Source organism: Podarcis filfolensis, assembly GCF_964270895.1.
Source record: "Podarcis filfolensis genome assembly, chromosome: 17".
In the NCBI taxonomy this organism is placed as follows: domain Eukaryota; kingdom Metazoa; phylum Chordata; class Lepidosauria; order Squamata; family Lacertidae; genus Podarcis; species Podarcis filfolensis.
Window position 1 is genome coordinate 5,974,467 of NC_139621.1, and position 20,860 is coordinate 5,995,326.

At 48.0% G+C, this 20,860-nt stretch overlaps 1 protein-coding gene across 1 annotated transcript in view; it reads right to left on the reverse strand.

Moving 5' to 3' along the window:
• Positions 1-20,554, reverse strand: part of LOC310752540 (metabotropic glutamate receptor 6-like) — a 41,721-nt gene extending 21,167 nt beyond the window's left edge. Inside the window, exons 1-2 of the mRNA XM_083593097.1 lie at positions 20,453-20,554; positions 6,066-6,580 (exon numbers count right to left, since the gene is read on the reverse strand). Coding sequence (XP_083449223.1) covers positions 6,066-6,542 — 477 coding nt within the window. The 5' untranslated portion in view covers positions 6,543-6,580; positions 20,453-20,554. The remainder of the gene's footprint in view (positions 1-6,065; positions 6,581-20,452) is intronic.
• Between the last annotated feature and the right edge of the window lie 306 nt (positions 20,555-20,860).

Genomic DNA, 20,860 nt, shown 5'->3' on the forward strand with positions numbered 1-20,860 from the left:
GGTGGTTAGAGATCAGTTGCTCCTTAAGAGACCCTTAATTAGGTAGCTTCTGTTTCCTGCCTAGTGGTGGTGCAGTTAATAAACCAGTTTCTTTTCTTTTAAAGAAAAATAGTTATTTCGCTATAAAAGAAAAATAATAGTGAAAGGAAGCCTGTGATTAAAGCTCTCTCTGCATAATAGTGAAAAGAAACTGACTTATTGAGGGGCAGTGCATCACAAAACCTCCAGCTGTGTAGAACAGGAAGGAATAAAATGAGCAGAACCTGAAAACAAGAAGCTACCGATTAACATTACAGGGGACATTGGTGGCTATCACTCAATTGCAAGTAAATGTTTGAGAAAGATTTTGACCATGGGGAAGGAGATTGCCATTTAACATAGTGCCATGTGGACATAGTGCACAATCCCTCTTCCAGCTGATTGCAGAAGTTAAAGGGCCTGTAGCATGGAAGCAACCTGAGAGGCTGTGTACCAGGACAGGCAGCGGAAAAATAGCTGCCGGAGCTACCCTGATAGAAGAGAACTGAGTGTTGGGTTTAGAAGATGCAGGAGGCTGCAGTTCAAAACCCAGGTCCATGATGAAGCTCAATGGCTAATGGTCAGCGATGCTGCGAGATGTAGCCCAAACCATTTGGAGAGCACCAGGGTGGGGACAGCTGGCATATATCATAGCGCTGTTGTGCTTGTCTGTGGATAATTATTACAGAAATGCTAAATGGGAAATGGAAGGCAGAGATTAGAGTGGTGTTTTATACCAGATTTTGGGGGCAGTGTGAGGAAACTGAGGGCAGAGGGCACCCAACAGAACTGAGCTGATCATCCTGGCTCTTTCCCAATTCCAACCCACGTCTCCTGGATCGTCTCCCAATCTTTGAGGCAGATGGATCCCAGGACTCCTGGTTCCCCTCACCAAAATCCAGTTTCCCAGTGAGAATGCTGGCTTCCATTATCCTGCCCCCCACCCACCCCCACCCTCCTCTCCTAGCTGCACCAAATTGTCCCATTTCCCTTTCCACAGCATGTCTCCGCTTCCCGCCCTCGCTGGGTCTGTGAGAAGCCCCATTAAAGCGATTAGTGATGGGGATTAGAGGGGTTTTAGCAAAATGAGCAGCAGCAGCTCCAGTCAGGGACAGCTGAGGCTGGGGAAGGAGGGGGGGGAGTTTGCAAGGCTGCGGCTGCTCAGCAGGACCCATGTGCGGAACAGCACATTTACCTAGATCTGCATAGCAAGAATGTGGACAAGGCAGGCAGGTCTGCATCTCAGTAATAATCAAAGGCAACACATGCCCAAGTACAACAATGCAATGTCAATATAAACTCTTTATATAATCTATACAGAACATTGAACAATATGAAATACATGAAATATGCACTCTCTGCAAAACCAAATAAACAGAATTCTTCTAAATCTCCGAAAGTCACAGAATATGCACTCTTGATGGATTCTCTTGAAAACATAGAACCAAATAAACATAAATCTTATAGGTCTCTGAAAGTCCTTGTGGGCTATGCAAGTCTCTGAAAGAAGCACTGGGTCAGATTCTTATTTGGAGGAAACAAGCCGTAATGCTTTGTTTTATCACGTCCAACACTGCCAAAGGTCATCATTTCAATAATTCAATTGCAGTTTTTGAAGCATTTCTGTATCCTTCTGCTGTGCTGAAGAAGAATTCCATGAAACAGTGGGTATATCTGGAATCACTGTTCACTACGTCTGTTTGAGGACCACTTCGGCAGCACTGTTTATTTGGTTTTGCAGAGAGTGCATATTTCCTGTATTTCATATTGTTCAATGTTCTGTATAGATTATATAAAGAGTTTATATTGACATCACATTGTTGTACTTGGTCATCGTGTTGCCTTTGGATATTACTGATATTTGCTTGCAACACAGGGGTTTAATTGTTAGGTTTGCATCTCAGGCTCTTTCCCCTGTGAGCATCCTTCAGGACTCCCTTGTGCTCATGATTTTTGGGTGTGTCTTGTCAAGTCACATGGAGGGAGCAGCAGGTCCCTATAGCCCCTGGGCCCTCCTTTGCGGTTCTCAGCTCCTGCAAACTCAAGAACACTTGATACAAATTGGTTGCTCCTTGGGGCTGGTACTAGTTATCAGTTATTAGCTCTAACCATCTAACTATCTGTTGCCTGGCCAACTCTTTCCCTGCCTGTCCCTGGCATGCGGCCCCTAGAAGGTTGCTTCTGGGGGAGTATGGCCCCAGGCTGAAAAACTTTCCCCACCCTCGCTCCTAGGCATTCTGCTGCTTGAGGGGAACAACAAGATGGCACCCATCGCCACCCATTTCAGCAGACGTTGGGGGCACTGGGTAGACCGTGTGGCATGTATGACTCTACCTCCCCTTCCTCCCACCTGCCACTTAAGGAATCTACCTAATGGTAGGGCTGGCCCTGATGAATCAGCTGTTTCTAGAAAGGCTTGGGGTGTTGGCTAATAGTAAAAAAAGGTTGCTCAACCATTAACCATTGAAAGTTCATTCTCTGTGTCTGCCTCCATTTCTCTGTGTCCATTGAAGGATCAAACAAGATATGGTGTTAATGGCATGGAGGCAATGAATGTGCATGCTTAAAAAAACCCAAAAACCCCAAAGTACAAGGATGAGGCGAGCACAGCAGGCAGGAAAGCTTTGCACTGTCTCTCCCCACCTCCTGCAGCCCCAATGTAGTTGGGGCATGGGTAGGCAAACTAAGGCCCGGGGGCCAGATTTGGCCCAATCGCCTTCTAAATCCAGCCTGCGGACGGTCTGGGAATCAGCGTATGAAAATAGGGACGTCCCATTCCATACTGATAATTTTACTGTTTATACCCCACACATCTTACTGGGCTGCCCCAGCCACTCTGGGCAGCTTCCAACATATATAAAACATAATAAAACATTAAACATAAAAAAATCCATTTACAGGATTGCCTTCAGATGGTCAGGGGTCAGATAACTCCATACCCACCAGCATTTCTCTAATGGAAATAGGGACATTCTAGGCTCCCAGTACGTTTCCGAGCACAATTCAAAGTGTTGGTGCTGACCTTTAAAGCCCTAAACGGCCTCGGTCCTGTATACCTGAAGGAGCGTCTCCACCCCCATCGTCCAGCCCGGACACTGAGATCCAGCACCGAGGGCCTTCTGGCGGTTCCCTCATTGCAAGAAGTGAGGTTACAGGGAACCAGGCAGAGGGCTTTCTCGGTAGTGGCACCTGCCCTGTGGAATGCCCTCCCTTCAGATGTGAAGCAAATAAGCAGCTATTTTCTTTTTAAAAGACATCTGAAGGCAGCCCTGTTTAGGGAAGTTTTTAATATTTAATGCTGTATTGTTTTTAACACTTGATTGGAAGCCGTCCAGAGTGGCTGGGGATACTCAGCCAGATGGGCGGGGTATAAATAATAAATTATTATTATTATAGCGTGTTTTTACATGAATAGAATGTGTGCTTTTCTTTAAAATGCATCTCTGGGTTATTTGTGGGGCATAGGAATTCGTTCATATTTTTTCCCCAAAATATAGTCCGGCCCCCCACAAGGTCTGAGGGACAGTGGACCGGCCCCCTGCTGAAAAAGTTTGCTGACCCCTGGTGTGGGGTGTGGGGAAAGGCCCCCATGGATAAACATGCAGGTCCATCGCATTGCGTTCATGTGTCTGGCTACGAGCCCCATGATCCCAAAGTTGCAACAGGGCAACACCTTCCTTTGACGTTGTGCAAAATGCCACAAAATAATGAGCAAGCTTCCAGGTTCCGCAGAACGCTTCATTGGGCTGGAGGTTAAGGGAAACAAGGGGTGTGTGTGGAGATGTGTGTGGTGCAGATGCCCCAAACTCCTGCAGTTTGTAATGGTTTTAAGGTGGTGTTCTGGTGGTGCCTGGCTCCCTGCCACACTCACTTATCTGCCTTGCAACTATTGCCCACCCTTCCGCCCAAGCCCACCTCCCTTGCCCCTTTTACCAGCCCTGCCAGTTCTAGCTTCCCTCCCTAGGCAGCTGCTAAGCACCTCTGCCAAATCTGGCATGTCAGGGAAAAGCCATCTGTCCTACAGCTTGAACTGACCCTGCTACCCCCCACCACCCCAGAGACTCCCAGCTGAGTATAGTTAAAAGGTCAGGCGTGTGTTTATGTGTGACTGGGCTACTCATCCATGATCAAGTGCTCAGGGAGGCTTGCCTCAATTTCTCTCTACTTGCAGGGCTCCTGCTGTGCTTTTAGGTGCAGCGTGACAGGCACAAATTCCACAGGTGAATCTCTCCCATCATCACATTTCATGCCAGGAAGTACTTTGGCTGCTGGGTTTCTGCCTCATGGGTTAAAGGCACAGGAGTTGAGTTAAAAAGGGATGGTAGTCTTTAAGGTCTGGTATCAAATGCTCGGTACCATTGCTTTTCTCCCCATCTTTGCTGGAGAAAATGAACGTTCAGTCCCCAACCTATGCAAACTCTCCTCTCCGATGTATTTGCAAATATAAAAGTTCTGTACTTTTAAACCTCTTTAGCTACCATAACTATGTGGCTATGAAGTGCAAGAGCAGTAAGGGTAAAAAGGAAGAAGCCATGAGAAAGGGAGAAGTTCCCAAATAAATTTAGAAGTTTCAGTCCTGTTATTCAAACACATCTCCACAAACATGAGGACTAGGAACTTTTTAAAAATATGAATGCCAAAATTCTCAGGCACCCACATTTCGGGCAGCATCAGATATGTGTACACAAGACATCAGTTTTTAGCGTGCACGCTCTCTCTCTCTTTCTCCTTCATTCAGAAAAGCTCTCTCAGCCTTGTTCTAGATGTTGTTGAACTTCAACTTCCACTATTCATGATGACCATTGGCCATGCTGGCTGGAGCTAATGGGAGTTGGTGCTCCACAACATCTGAAAGGCCACAGATTCCCCATTCTTGGTCTAGTAGCACTTGACTGTCACTTTGATAGAGAAGTTTCTCCCTTCTTAGGACCTGAACAGTGCCATCTGGTTCTTAACCTGAGTGTGCCGACTTCTGAGCAGTTGGAATGTTTCTGAACACCCAGTAACACACATCACCTAACAGACCCTCCAAGTGTCCCTATTTTCCAGGGACATCCCTGATTCAGAGAAGCCGTCACGGTTTCTGATTTAATCCTGCTTTTCCTTAGAATGTCCCTATTTCCATTAGAGAAATGCTAGAGGGTATGGAGTTATCTGACCCCTGACCGTCTGAAGACAATTCTGTAAAGGGAAGGTTTTTTTCTGTTTAAAGTTTTGTTATGTTTTATATATGTTGGAAGCTGCCCAGAGTGGCTGAGGCAACCCAGTAAGATGTGTGGGGTATAAACAGTAAAATTATCAGTATGGAATGGGACGTCCCTATTTTCATTGGACAAATGTTGGAGGGTATGAGCTAAGCTGATCGCCGAAGAATTGATGCTTTTGAATTCTGGTGCTGGAGGAGACTCTTGAAAGTCCCATGGACTGCAAGAAGATCAAATGCATCCATTCTGAAGGAAATCAGCCCTGGGTGCTCACTGGAAGGACAGATCCTGAAGATGAGGCTCCAAGACTTTGGCCACCTCATGAGAAGAGAAGACTCCCTGGAAAAGACCCTGATGCTGGGAAAGATGGAGGGCACAAGGAGAAGGGGACGACAGAGGATGAGAAGGTTGGACAGTGTTCTCGAAGCTACCAGCATGAAAGTTTGACCAAACTGCGGGAGACAGTGGAAGACAGGAGTGTCTGGTGTGCTCTGGTCCATGGGTCACGAAGAGTTGGACACGACTAAACAACAACAACAATGGCTAAGAAGACCTCATTTCAATATACTGAAGCCAGAGAACTATTACAACCACTCAAAGGTTGTAGGTTGTGTTGACAATTAGGTGCTTTCTTCTTTTGCTTCAGAAGCTGTGAATTATGTGAGTTTGGCTCCATGTTGGGCAAAAGATTCCTATACTGCGGGGGTTGGACTAATGACCCTTGTGGTCCATTCCAACTCTGCAATTCTATGATTTCCCCCCATTCCTACCCTGCCCCCCACCCCATAGCTGTTCTGCCTTTTCTGGGGAAATGCCATTTTTAAGTCCTGCCCCTCTACTCACGGCAAAGAGGCGAAGCACATTGGCCACCATGATGGACACAGAGCTGGCAGAGGCTCCAATGACAGCCACCACACGCTCGGGCTTGGCGATGATGGGTGGCTCCCCGTTGGAGCAGCGCACGCCGGAAGTGTCCTTCTGGATCAGGGCCTGGACAAATGTCAGCGACTGCTCCAAGGCGTAGGTGTCGCGGGAGCAGGTGTCCAGGATGCGAGCGCCCAGCGTCATGTTGGGAAGCAGGTCGGGGTCACTGTTGATCTGGTCCAGGGCGTACAGCATGGCCTCCATCCGATGGATCCCCTTCTCTTTCTTCACGTCCCCACACGGCACTCCAGCGGGGCCACGAGAGTGGACGGGGAACAGCCCTCCCAGCGTGATGTCCCCTTCTATCTTGATCGAGTCTGCTTGCGTAGCTGCTTGGCTGCATCTCAAGGTCCACAGTGACCATAGACAGAGCAGCAGGAAGCCGGCTGGGTCCATGTTGGGTTGTCTTGCTGGGATGCTGGGAGGATTACGGTCTGGGTTGGGAAGAAAGAAGAGTTAGGAGAGGGATCAGGGTAGGGTAGTCCATCAGAGGGCACTTTTGGCCATGGAACCCTCAGACTTGAAGCCAGCACTGGGAAGGTGCCATTTGAATGTTTACCCCAACAATAAAAAAATTCTGGGATAATATCTATAATGAATTTAAGAAATTATTCACTTACCTTTAAAAAAAACCCCAGAGATCTTTCTTTTAGGCATTTTACTATTAGAAATTTAAAAAGACATAAGACCGCTGTTCATGTATGCCACCACAGCAGCAAGAATTCTTGTGGCGAGGAAATGGAAAAACGAAACCATATCGACAATTACAGATTGGCAGATACTCGTGTTAGAATATTTACAACTAGCAAAACTGACGGGAAGAGTTAGAGGAGCATTGAACCAGAAAATATTTGGAGAATGGAGAATATTTAAGGATTATATAAGATCGTATTGTACCAATCACACCATATTGGCAGAACTTGAGTGATACTTGTAAACACAACAAATACTGTTTGTGGAGTAGACTGGAACAATATTAAAGAATATAAAACTGTGGGGGGGGGGGGAAACGACAGTATAAACAGTACAATGAGAATGATGGGAAGACTCATTTTGTCAGAAGTCTTTTTTATTTAAGTGTTTAATTAAGTATTAAATAGGAAGATTTTTTTTATGTACGTAAATTTGCTTTTTCTTCTTTCTTTTTTCTGTATTTTCTTTTCTTTTTTCTTAATTGTTTTTTCTTTAATTTTCTTTTTGTAGTATGAGATTGTAAATTCTTTGTATAAGTGTGTAATTTAAATTAATAAAGATTATTTTTAAAAAATAAAATCCCTTGGTTGAGTTCACATTTCGCCTTCACTGCAGTAACACAGGGGTGGGGAAGCTCACCCCCCAGGGCCAAATGTATCCCTCCAGGCCTTTCCCTCTCTCTGACCCTCAAGATTATTCCCAGGCTCACCTCTTCCTCCTCCTCCGCAGCCACAGCCCTTCTCCTCAGGCAATTCATCACCAGCCCCACTCTGCTAGGGTTGCCAATTTCAAAAAGTAAAAAATCCGGACACAAGCTTTTGGGGTTGGGGCAGAGATGTTGAGCTCGTTCCAAAATTGTCCTACCATCTTACACCCCCACCACATATGGCAAAAGTTTCTATTCCTTGCTCTGCGCACTTCTTCTTGTCCCACCTGCCATCACTCTTTGGTGGCCCCTGGAAGGCTGCTTGGAAGGCAATGTGGCCCCCGCAGCCTGAAAGAGTTGTCCCTACCCGACTTGCAGCCAAAGCTAAGAAAACCAGTGAGAAAGGAAGACGCTTAAAAGGGAGGGGAGGGAAAGGAGGGAGCGAGGAAAAGGCAGAGAGGGAAAGCTGCAAGGAACGGCTCTCTAAAAGCTTTTCCTAGTACCTGACCCAAGACACACAAGGGCACTCTTTCTCAGCTGCTTCAGCTCTGAAACAAGAGATACAGCTCCGCTTTGGGATGAAATGAGGCCACTGGGGAGGGAGGGGCTCTCTGTTTTCTAGCAATCCCAGACAAATCTGCCTCTGTTTGCCTACCCATCTCCCCTCCCCTCTTCCTGTGGGAGGCGGGGCTGGCCCTACCCTGGGGCAGAGTAAGGCAGCTGCCTCAGGTGACCGGTGCTGGGGTGCAGGAGGAGCGGCAGTGAGGGGTTGGCCCCTTAAACTAGTTTGCTGCCCTCTGGTGGGGTGGCACAGCGTTCTTGGAAAACCCCTGTCCCATTGACTGCACACACAGCATACATTTAATAGTAATAATAATAATAATAATAATAATAATAATAATAATAATAATAATTTTTATTTATACCCCACCCTTCCTGGTTTAAAAACCGGGCTCAGGGCAGCTAACAGCAGATATAAAACATTGATTAAAAATGTGGCTTAAAAACAGCATAAAATACAACATAAATGCAGCATCAGTGACAATAAAATACAAAAATTCAGGGTTCTTTTGGGGGGGAACCCCAATCAGTAAACATCAAATGATCACCAGGGCTAACTGGCCAAGGTGGTCCTACTAGGGCCAGTGAGGAGACCAGGGAAGAGTTTAAATGTGGGGTCCCAGAAGGGTTTCTTCATAGAAAGGGAAAGGGAAAAGGGAACAGAGGATCAGGCTAATTCAAACTGAAGGCCAGGCGGAATAGCTCTGTCTTACAGGCTTTGCGGAAGGAGATGCAGGGCCCTGGTCTTGTGGGACAGAGCATTCCACCAGGTTGGAGCCGTCACTGAAAAAGCCCTGGCCCTGGTGGAGGGTAGTCTGGCTGCTTTAGGGCCCGGGACCTTTAAGCTATTATTATTCATGGACGGCTTCCACCTGAAGAATTATGGGAACTATAGCTTGCTTCTCACAAAGCTACAATTCCCAGCACCCTTAAACTACTATTCCAAATATTCTTTTTTGGGGGGGTTGGACAACAACTCCCATCCCTGACCACTGGGTGAGATGGCTGAGGAAGATGGGCGTTGTAGTCCAACAACACCTGAGGCCTCAGGGGTGAAGGAAAGCCATGGTGGAGAATGCCATCCCATTGCCAGTGCCGGGACTAAATTTAGCTGGCTGGCTGGCCGGCTTCAGTCCATGGAAATTGGAGGGGGAACACTCGATGGTGTCGTTTGCTGCAGAGTAAGCCCCACGTAAGATTGCTGCCTGAAACACTTATGCCAAAGAGCCCAGAGTGGCTCACAAAAGACTTTTAACAGCAGTGCAACCATTTTTTAAACAATTTGACCACAGCAATAAATATAGCAAGGGAGTCATACAACACTAAGGTACAAGAAAAATATTTATTTAAAAACGCAACCACCATCAAAAATAATATAATGGCAGCAATTAAAACCACTTTGAAAAGGAGGAACCATTTATGACCCTAAAAAGGAAGCTTTTGACCATCTTAAAGAAGGCCATTAGAGACACTTACCGTATTGGCCTGAATATAAGCTTCACTTTCCCCCAAAATTCTGACCGTGAAAAGTTAAAGTGTGGCTTATATTCAGTTTCCAGTATGCAGCCAGGAGCAGCGAGGAACGGAACGGCTTATATTTGGGTATTTTTTCTTTCTGTCCCTCCAATTTTAAAGGTGCGGCTTATATTTGGATGCGGCTTATATTAGGGCCAATACAGTATCTCTCTCTTACTGTGTTTTAAAAAGCAGGCTTGTTACCGGTACTTACAGTCATACAATTCCCAGGAGAAGCCAGGGATTGAACCTGCGCCCTTCTGCACGCAAAGCAGACGCTCTGCCACGAAGCTATAGCTGTTCCCCCATTGTATGACTGCAAGTAACAAACCTTTCTGAAAGCACAAAGGAAAGAGGGTTCTGATTCTGCAGTGGGTAATTCTGCGCTGGGGTTGAAAGGAGAATTTAAAAGAAGGCAAAAGCTGCTACTGTCTATCTTACAGCACTGCCCCTTGCATTTTGGCTCCACCACTGAGTCTAAGCTTCTGCACCGCAGGAGACCAAGGCAGCCCTAAAGTGCTAAACATGCCTTCTTCAGCCCTGCCAGTTATTGTCTCCTTATGTGCACTTCCCATAGTTCTGTTTCGGTGCACATGAGCAGCAGTGGAGCAATCAGAAAAAGGTACTCTTTGGAGCGGGGCCGACCCACCCATGAGGCAAGCTGAGCCGACTGCTTCAGGCAGCAGGATCCACAGGGGCAGCAGACCCTGATGTTCATCTTTCTCCCTCCCCCTTGTTCCTGCTAATAATAATAACAATATTTATACTTTACCCATCTGGCTGGGTTTCCCCAGCAACTCTAAACATAGTAAAACCTCAAACATAGGAACCAACTCCAGGGGGTCATGGGTGCTTGGGCACCCATAATAATATACAGTGGTACCTCTGGATACGAACGGGATCCGTTCTGGAGCCCTGTTCGCATCCTGAAGTAAATGTAACACGCGTCTGCGTGTGCGCGGGTCGCGTTTCACATCATTTTGAGCGTCTGCGCATGTGCAAGCGGTTAACCCGGAAGTAACACGCTCTGTTACTTCTGGGTCGCCACGGAACGCAACCCGTAAATACCTAACTTGAAGCTACTTCAACCCGAGGTATGACTACATAGTGGTACCTCGGGTTAAGAACTTAATTCGTTCTGGAGGTCCGTTCTTAAGCTGAAACTGTTCTTAACCTGAAGCACCACTTTAGCTAATGGGGCCTCCTGCTGCTGCCGCGCTGCCGGAGCACAATTTCTGTTCTCATCCTGAAGCAAAGTTCTTAACCCAAGGTACTATTTCTGGGTTAGCGGAGTCTGTAACCTGAAGCTTCTGTAACCTGAAGCATATGTAACCTGAGGTACCACTGTAATTGTTCACCTCCGTCCTCTGCAGCAAGCAAGCAAAGTACCCTTTCCCGACCGGGGGTGTGTGTGTGTGTGGCTCGGACGTGAAGGCAGACTCTGAGTACGAACCCCTTGCCACCGAAAAGGGTGCCTCGCTGGCTGCGGAGAAGAGGAGGTGATGCCGCCAGCTGCTGCAACACAGATGTGCGACGTCACATGCACACACCTGCATGTAGTGTGTGTGACATCGCACGTCCGTAGCGGGCACCCACAATCCTGAGGGTGAGATGGCACCCCTGACCTCAAACATTAGAAACCTCCCAATACAGGGTTGTTGTCTAAAAGTCAGATACTGTAGTTGCTCATTTCCTTGACATCTGATGGGAGGGCGTTCCACAGGGAGGGAGCCACTACCAAAAATGCCCTCTGCCTGGTTCCCTGTAACTTCACTTCTTGCAGTGAGGGAATGTTCATTCGGCCCTTCTGCCCTGGCAGGGAGGGTGTTGCCATTTTGTGCCAAAATGTCTTGGCTGGCCCAGCTTCTGAGTGAGGTGTTTGGTCTTTGTTGCCACACAGACTGTGCCACCATTCCTGTCGACAGCCCTGTGCACCAGCAGGGGATGAGTGTGGTTGCTTGCCCAGATCAAGGATTCCACATGAGAAGTATTCAGTAAGGTAGTGGGGGGCAGAGGGTGAATCTCTGGCCCTGCAGATGTGGTTGGGCTACAGCTCCCGTATTCCTGATCCTTGACTATGCTGGCTGGGACTGATGGAAGTTCAGCAACATCTGGAAGGATACAGGTTTCTGTTCCTTGCAATACAAGAATACTCAGGGTACAAGTTTTGGGAAGTGAAAAGTGACTTTGGAGGGTGGACAGATCCCTTGGACTGGACATGTAGGAAGGGTAATGAATTAACTGTAAGTTCTCTTGGGGAAAGTGGAAAGTTATTACACACTTTTAATGATATTTAAAAGGTAAAGGGACCCCTGACCGTTAGGTCCAGTTGCAGACGATTCTGGGGTTGCGGTGCTCATCTTGCTTTATTGGCCGAGGGAGCCGGCGTACAGCTTCTGGCCAGCATGACTAAGCCGCTTCTGGTGAACCAGAGCAGCGTTTACCTTCCCGCTGGAGCAGTACCTATTTATCTACTTGTGCTTAGTGCTTTCGAACTGCTAGGTTGGCAGCAGCAGGGACCGAGCAACAGGAGCTCACCCCATTGCGGGGATTTGAACCGCCGACCTTCTGATTGACAAGCCCTAGGCTCTGTGGTTTAACCCACAGCACCACCTGTGTTCCTTAATGATATTTAGTCTCTTTTAAATAGGTTTCAGCTGTTGGTTCTGCTGCTTTTATTCTGCGGTTTCCCTGTGGACTGTGGCTGCTTCCAGAGACCCTGTTTATTGTGCATCCATCCTGATTTGTTTGCACAAAGCTTGCAGGGAGGTTAAACAATGATGGCTATTTGTCGTGCATTCATTCTGTTCTGCTTGCAGGGGAAATGCAAAGCTTCTTTCACAAACAGCCCATTCATTGCTAGGACAGTTCCAGGGGGTTGTCTCCAATGCTAGCCCTACTCAACGTACACCTGCTGAAATTAATAATCCTAACTTACTTGTGTCCATTAATTCCAATGGGTTTACTCTGAGTAGGACTAGCATTGGCTACAGCCAGGTTATTTTCATAGGTGCATCCATCAGATGCTTTTGTCTTGCTGTCCCCACATCCAATCTCATTTTTAAAACAACAACAACATCATCAACAACAACATTCTTTCATTTCTGCCTTATTCTAAACAGGCAGCCCTGTTTAGGGAACCTTTTAATGTTTGATGCATTACTGTATTTTAATATTTTGTTGGAAGCCACCTAGAGTGGCTGGGGAAGCCCAGCCAGATGGGCAGGGTATAAACAAACAAACAAATAAATAAATAAATAAATAAATAATAATAATAATAATTATCGTCATCATCATGATCATCTGAACTTTCTGCATTCCTCTCCAGTAAAACCCATGCTCATGAATACTCATTTAGCTGCTGTTATTTTTTTTGCAAAGTGCTTGACAGCAACATGATTGTTTACATGTACCCCACAGCAAGGCTGTTGTTCCTAGTGGAAATGAAAACACCTTCTCCATCTGTTACACATGAATGGGATGTTGCACTCAGATGGCATTGAAAAATCACTCATGGGAGAATCACGCCAAGGGTGAGGCCAAGACATTTGATTGCCTGGGATGGAAAATCCCAATGGGGATTTCCACTCATTCACATGGGGAAGAATCAGTTAGGAATATGCAGAAACACCAAACATTTAAAGCACACAACTTCCCCCCAAGATTACTGGGAACTATAGTTTCTTAAGGGTGCTGGAAATTGTGGCTCTGTGAGGGGTAAACTACAATTCCTGTGAATATTTGGAGGAAGCCATGTGCTTTAAGTGGGCTTTACATGTATGGGGTGTACGTTTGCTGGTCCACCTTGCCATCACTGTAAGCATCTTGGTTACAGCTTATAATTTTACTATAAATTTTGCCTCCCCCCGCCCCGCCCCGTGAGCTAGCAAGAGCTTTCTTGCTTTCTCCCTCCCCCTTCTTTCCTGACCAGAGTCCTGCCTGCATCCAGCAACCCCCATCACACGTGGCAGCCTCTGGTCTGTTTAAAAAATAAATATATCAATTCTATTACTTGTGTGCTTGATTATATGGATTAATTGTGAATATTGTCTTGAAGTGCAAGCTGGATTTCGAAGGGGCAGAGGAACCAGAGACCAAATTGCAAACATGCGCTGGATTATGGAGAAAGCTAGAGAGTTCCAGAAAGACATCTACCGTACTTCTGCTTCATTGACTATGCAAAAGCCTTTGACTGTGTCAACCACAGCAAACTATGGCAAGTTCTTAAAGAAATGGGAGTGCCTGATCACCTCATCTGTCTCCTGAGAAATCTCTATGTGGGACAAGAAGGTTCAGTTATAACTGGATATGGAACAACTGATTGGTTCAAAATTGGGAAAGGAGTACGACAAGGCTGTATATTGTCTCCCTGCTTATTTAACTTATATGCAGAATTCATCATGTGAAAGGCTGGGCTGGACCATAAAGAAGGCTGATCGCCGAAGAATTGATGCTTTTGAATTATGGTGCTGGAGGAGACTCTTGAGAGTGCCATGGACTGCAAGAAGATCAAACCTCTCCATTCTGAAGGAAATCAGCCCTGAGTGCTCACTGGAAGCTGAGGCTCCTGAAGCTGAGGCTCCAATACTTTGGCCACCTCATGAGAAGAGAAGACTCCCTGGAAAAGACCCTGATGTTGGGAAAGATTGAGGGCACAAGGAGAAGGGGATGACAGAGGACAAGATGGTTGGACAGTGTTCTTGAAGCTACCAGCATGAGTTTGACCAAACTGTGGGAGGCAGTGGAAGACAGGAGTGCCTGGCGTGCTCTGGTCCAGGGGGTCACGAAGAGTCGGACATGACTAAATGACTAAACAACAACAACAAACAACAAATTGTCTTGTATTAACTCTATTGCAAACACTTTAAATTATTGCTGCAGGAATTTAATTCAGCGTGTGGCCCCTGTGTCTAAGTATTATTGCGGCCCACTTGGCCTGAGAGGTTGGACGGCCTGGTTATTGGTGGTTCCTACAGAAGGCATGTCTGGGGCTTGAGTGTCCTTGGACACAATATGACTCTCCCCCAGAAATCTGCCTGACTCTCCGCTTGCAACTGCTCTCAGTGATGGTTGGGTTAGGAATGCTTTCTCCTGCCCCAAAGAGAGATGCGCAAAACAACAACAAACCTCTGGTTACGTGAAACCTATTCTGTAAACACATAAGACATAACCGGCTGTACGTTTGAAAAAAATAATATACACTATTCATTGTATTGAATTGTAGATTTCAACAAAAGTCAGCAGCTACTACTATGCTATAAGATCCACTGTCCTGTGATATCATATATGCGTTTGTACCACTGATGAAGCCCAAGACGGCGAAACAAGGCTAATATTCCAAAAATCCTTGTCTTAGACTCTGTGAAAGGATTCTGCGGAACTGCAACAACCTTTCGTGTAGACTGTTGGACTCTATGAAGAGACAAGTGGAATAGACACTTTCACATATATGGACCTTATGCATAAACTGGTTAGAGAATGAACTGATCCACTGAGTCTTCTACTTTGTTCCTTGAACTTTATGAGCTACTTTCATCGAAATCTACAATTCAATATAATGAATAGTATATATTAATTTTTCAAACGTACAGCCGGTTACATCTTGTGTGTTTACCAAAGAGAGAAGAGGCAGTCAGTGCCAGAGAATCCAAGGCTGGAATAGAATTATAGAATGATTGTGGAGTTGAAAAGGACCCCATCGGGTCATCTAGTCCAACCCCCGCAAGCGGGAATCTTTTTGCCCAATGTGGGGCTCGAACCCACAAATCTGAGCTTTAAGAGTTTCATGCTCTTACCAATTGAGCACAGAATAGAAGAGGGCTGGATCCTGGCTGTTCAGTTCCTCCCCGCCCCCAGTGCTTCAAAAGAAACTTCACCATTCTGAATATAGTGCACACATTGAGCAGAACTACATACTTAAAAAACATTGTTTTTGATTTGTGTAGAAGAGTCAGGTTTCCCAAGAATTCGGAATAGTATGAGAAGGACTGAGAATTGGGGAAATAGGAATTGGGGAAGGGGATGCAGGGACAGGGGAAAGGAAGGTGGAATGGCAAAAAGCTGGGCAAAGTGCTGAGTCTCATCCAAAGTCTGGCTGAGCCCAGCGGCCATCAGGATCTACTTATATAATTTTGCGATTTCTCTGAAGTCTTAAGGACTACAAGCATTATTATTTACTACTTCTACTACCACCACCACCGCTATGAAAACCCCCCAAATGAACAAGTCAGATCAGATCTGAATCCAGAAACAAGGACTGGAATCTGTCTGAAGAGGAGGGGGGGAATTGGTAGAGGCTGAGAACTGAGGAGGGTGGAGGTGGCTTTGCATGGGAGGAAAGACACCGGTAGCCACCCAGGGCTAAAGACCCTCAATATGGAATTGCGATTTCTGAGCGCTGTTTGTGTGTGTTATTTATTTACTTCCCTCTGTGACTGAAATGCAGCCGATTAAAGCTGAAAGTGGTCTCTCTCTCTCTCTCCCTCTCTCCGGGGAAAGGGGATTGGTGCCAAAGCCTGGACGGCTGGGATAATAGCACAGTACATTAGGCAGAGAGAAGGGAATGCATCTGCGGAGATCAGGCTGGGGCCAGGGGATGAAAATGGAGGGTCTCTTCTTTCCAAATAGGATTAAAAAGGAAAGAGGACGACTGGCCAGGCAAGGGGTGGGTGGGGGAGAGCTTGCCCCAGGGCAAGCACGTTAGGGGGCAGATGGGAAGAGGGAAGCAGGATTTGGGGACCTGCTCTCATGCACAAGCACCTCCCCAAAAACCACAGCAAACCTTTCCCCTTGCCTTTTGCGTTGGATCAATGGTCTCTTCCAACCCCAACCTCCCACACTCCTAGCCTGGGCAAGAGCAACTGTCTGCCTAGCCTTGCCTACTTTGGGATACAGGAAGCAGGCCTCACGCCATCCAAGTTGGACCATCAAACTCTGTATGGTCCACATTGACAGTGTGTGCTCCCAACTCCTCCTTGGCAGCTGCAGCTTGACGTTACAATTACTGGACGCCATATGATGTTAGGTGATTGACAAGTGGTTTTCTTTGCCCAGCTGGAAAGTGGACTCACAGTGGATTGGCCGCCACTGTCAATCTGGCTGGATCCAGCTTCCCCTCTCCTGGTCTACAGTGATTGGCAGTGACTCTCCCGAGGTTTGGACAAGAGTCTTTCCGAGTCCTATCTGTGGATGCCAAGGGCTGAACCGTTTGCAAGCCAAGCATGGACTCTTCCACTGAACCTCTCCTTTCTGGGCCCCTTCTATTGGGCTGATTCAGAGCAACTGATTTGCATTGGCTCAATGCCTGCCCCGTTTGGTCCAGAGATGGCCGCCTTGGATCACCTGGATCGACTGCAACTGCCGCCTTGCATGGCATTGCACGGATATGTCCAGGACTGAGGCTGGGGCAACAAGCCAGGAGAGAGGCCAACAGACCTGCTGTTCAGCCAGTGCAGGCAGAACTTTGAGGCAGCCTGTAACATGGGGTGGGAAACCTCTGCCTCATGGGTCAATCTGGTTCTGCCAGAAGGGTCCAGCTTGGCCATGTCCCCCAAACCACACCCGCCCATCAATCAACTGATGTCACTGGGTGGCTTCAGCTGATGGGCTTGCAGGACTGGGGTTCAATCCTGCTGGGTGCTGCTTCCCCTGTGGGGAGCACCTTGGCAAAGCAGACACCCCCAACCCACCCCCTGCAGGTCAACTTTGACAGCTGGGCAGGACCGCCCACCTGTCCGTCCCACCTGTCCGTCACCTGACATCATCAAGATGTCAGATGATTGTCTGGCAGAGGCAGATGAAGATAAAATTGGACACTTTCCAGCCAGGCAAAAACCCTCAAGGAGTGTGTGAATCAGGACTGGTATAGGATGAGGCCTCGGGAGACTTCCTAAAGCCAGGCATTCGTTTCCTGGGTCTGAGGCCTCCTCACCCCTGGATGAGGCCGTGTTGCCAGTTCTCCTCAGGTTCAGCTCCTAAGAAGGGGCAGAATCTGACCAACTTAAGGATGACATCTGCTAGAGCAGCAGCAGGAGAGGCTAACAGAAGTGTAGGGGGCAAAGAACATCGCTTGGCAGGTTGAGGACAGAGCCTGACTGTGACTAGCAAGTAAGGGACAGGGCTGTTAGGTTAAACAAGGTAGAGTGACTAACAAAAGTGTTCAAGCTTCACAGGATACACCTGGCCCCTTTGGCTCTGAGCTGTCACCCTGAGATTTTCCTTCTTCCCCTATAGGTCCTGGAAAGGAGGCCGAAACCCTAAAGCTTCAGAGAACCATTGCGGTGTGATGGTTCAAGTGGCAGACTAAGGCCTGGGAGAGCTGGGTTCAAATCTCCACTCCAGCCATGAAACTCACCAGGCAATCCTAAAACCCTAGAACTGTAGAGGGTTATCCTTGGCCAATCACTCAACCCTACCTTACAGGATTGTTGTGAAGATAAAATGGGAGGTGGGAGAACCCTGTGTGCCACCTTGAGCTCTTTGGAGGAAAGGCGGAATGTAAGTATACTAGCCTGAGAACTAGGCCCTGGTGTCGGAAGGAAGAGATCCAGTCCAGAGCAAGGACCAGCTGCTTTAGGGCAGAGCTGGGGAGCACGTGTCCCTCCAGAGCTCCCACCCTCCCTGGCCATTGGCTCTGCTGACTAAGCCCCACACTATCTGTGGGGAAACTGGAGCCCCACACTATCTGGAGGGCCACGGGTCCCCACCCTTGCTTTAAAAGCATTGCATTGCAGAGGGTTGGACTAGATGCCCCATGGGGTCCCGTCCAACTCTACAGTTCTATGATTCGATGTCTCTGATGGTCAGGGGATGGCGCCACTACCCAAACATGCCCTTCTATCTATACTTCCAAAGAGCCTCCCTTGGTCTTCTCCACATGACAGCCAACAGGGCTGGCACAGTTGGGCAACGAAGAGGAATCTTTGACTTCTTTTAGCACGTTCTACCTTCTCATTTTTGCTTCACCTCATAGAGCTGCTAGCTCAGATCCCTGGGTGCACAGCTGCCCTGCAAAACTCACCCAGTTTTTAATCCTTGAACGGCAGGCCTGTAGACTTCACTCTAGCAAAGTCACCCACTCTGAGTGTGCTCTCTTGCACCACAGCAGCGGCAGCAGCGATTGACTGATCATGTGTTTATAGGAGTATCTCACGACTCTTCCTATAAGAACAGAATGAAACAATGGATGCCAGAGATTTGACCCAGAGGATCCCTTAAGAATTTCAAAAGTTGGGAGATCATGCACAGTTTGGACATGATCAGAAACCTTTAAGAGGAAGGGCTGCAGCCCTCCAGGCGTAGAATTCTGTTTTGGCATGCAAACATTCCGGGTTCGATTCCTGACAGCTCCAGGTAAAGGCTGGGACTTTTCACTGCCTGGAACCCTGGAGAGCTTCTGATGGGCCGGTTTTGAGTTGGGTGGACCAATGGTCTGACTCCGTATAAGGCAACTTCTGTGTGTTTTCTGTGTCATCGCAAGAGACCCTGCAGGTTGCTTCCCTTAGCGAGAGTGTGCTGAAATGTTCCTGGTAAATTAGAGTATTAAAGTATTACAGCCTGGTGCCTCCTTCCCAAAGCCCGGGAAGCTTCTGCCCAGCTTAGGGAGGGAGGCACGATGCTCACGCGCATCTCTGGCCCTAACTGTTCCCCTATGAAAAATCGCACCACATGCCACTGCTGTGGTCTTTAATGCTTTCCCCCAATCCTCACCTCGTCCTTTGGAAAAGCCACTTCTGCCCTGACCTGTAAGGCCCAAGAATAATAATCCTGCAGGTTTTGTTGTCCAAGTTAGCAAAAGCAAAGACCCATTTTCCTGCCATCTCTGTGCCTCTTTAACAGGGTAATTAATTGTAAAATGGGGTTGTGGTTAGTTGAAGGGAGGGTGGGGTGTTGTTGTTGGTTTTTTGGTTCATGCTTTTTTTGGGGGGGGGGTCTGTTTCATATATTCTATGTTCATAGAAGGTATAGAATCACAGAATTGTAGAATTGGAAGGGACCCCAAGGGTCATCTAGTCCAACCCCCTGCAATGCAGGAAGCTCAGCTAAAGCATTCATGACAGATGGCCATCCAACCTCTGCTTAAAAATCTCCAAGGAAGGAGACTTCACAACCTCCAAAGGGAGACTGTCAAGCAGCTCTTACTGTCAGAAAGTCCCCCCCCCCCGATGTTTAGTCGGAATCTCATTTCTTTGTAATTTGTTGCCTTGCACTAAGAACAACAGTTGTGTAGAAGAAGGAACTCCCAACAGCCACGGCAGTTTCTTCTCTCTCCCCCGCCCCAAGCTGTTTCTACAACCCCTCACCCCAAACAAACCTCACCTCTCATTGCAATTGTTTAAGGAAAGGAGCCTTGTCCTGGAGGGAGGCGGCGTTGACTTGTTCCGAGGGCTCAGCCCCAGCCCACAGTCCAGTTTAGAAAATTAAACAAACGAAAGTGCCTCTGAGCAGGTACAGAGTGCATTTCCTTCATCCCGAAGTGATTCAACGGGGGGTTTCAGATCAGAGAGGGCAGCAATTCCAATCGCATCTGAACCCGCCGCGCCTCTTTGTCATGTAGAAATTAAACAGGCTTGGAGTCCTCTTTTGCATCTGGTGGGAACCGGCTTTACATTATTATTATTGCTGTATATATACCATTATGTTGCGCTGAGAGTAGACCCATTGACACCAACGGACCTGAGGGAGTCACGTCCCTTGATCGCGACGGGTCCATTCTGATCCGGGCTAACATTGGATGCATCCCGCAGAAGGCAGCGGCGAGAGGAAAGCCTTCTGCACACGCTCAGAGGCACTGCCTTTCTATTGATCGCGCCCCTTCTTTTGCACTGGGGGTCCCCGGAGCTGAAGCGCCCCCCCCCGCTCCTCTGCGCCCCCGCCGCCCTCTTCCTCCTACCTGACCCCGGGGTCCCCCGCCGGTGTCGCCTGTCCTCGGGGTCCCTGGCTCTCGCCGCCGTCTCCGCGCGGCATCTCGGGCTCCCCCGGGCTCGCCTGCGTCCCCAGGCGGCGGCGGGTGGCGCCTTGACGCCCCGTCTGCCCAGCCGCTGGGCGCCCGCTGGAATTAGAGATGGCAGCGAAGCGGCGGGCAGGGAAATCCGCTCGGAAAATCCTCGCGCTTTAATGCACCCGGCTTTGGAGAGGATTGGAGTGCAAATGGGAGGGGGGAACCCAGGACGGCGAATTCCGCCTCCCCCCCCCCCGCGCTCCCCATGCATTAAGTATGAGAGGGAGAGGGAGAGATCGGCTCCGTTCCTTCCATTCTAGCCTTTCCGAGTCCCCACCCCTCTCTTTCTCGTCGCACACC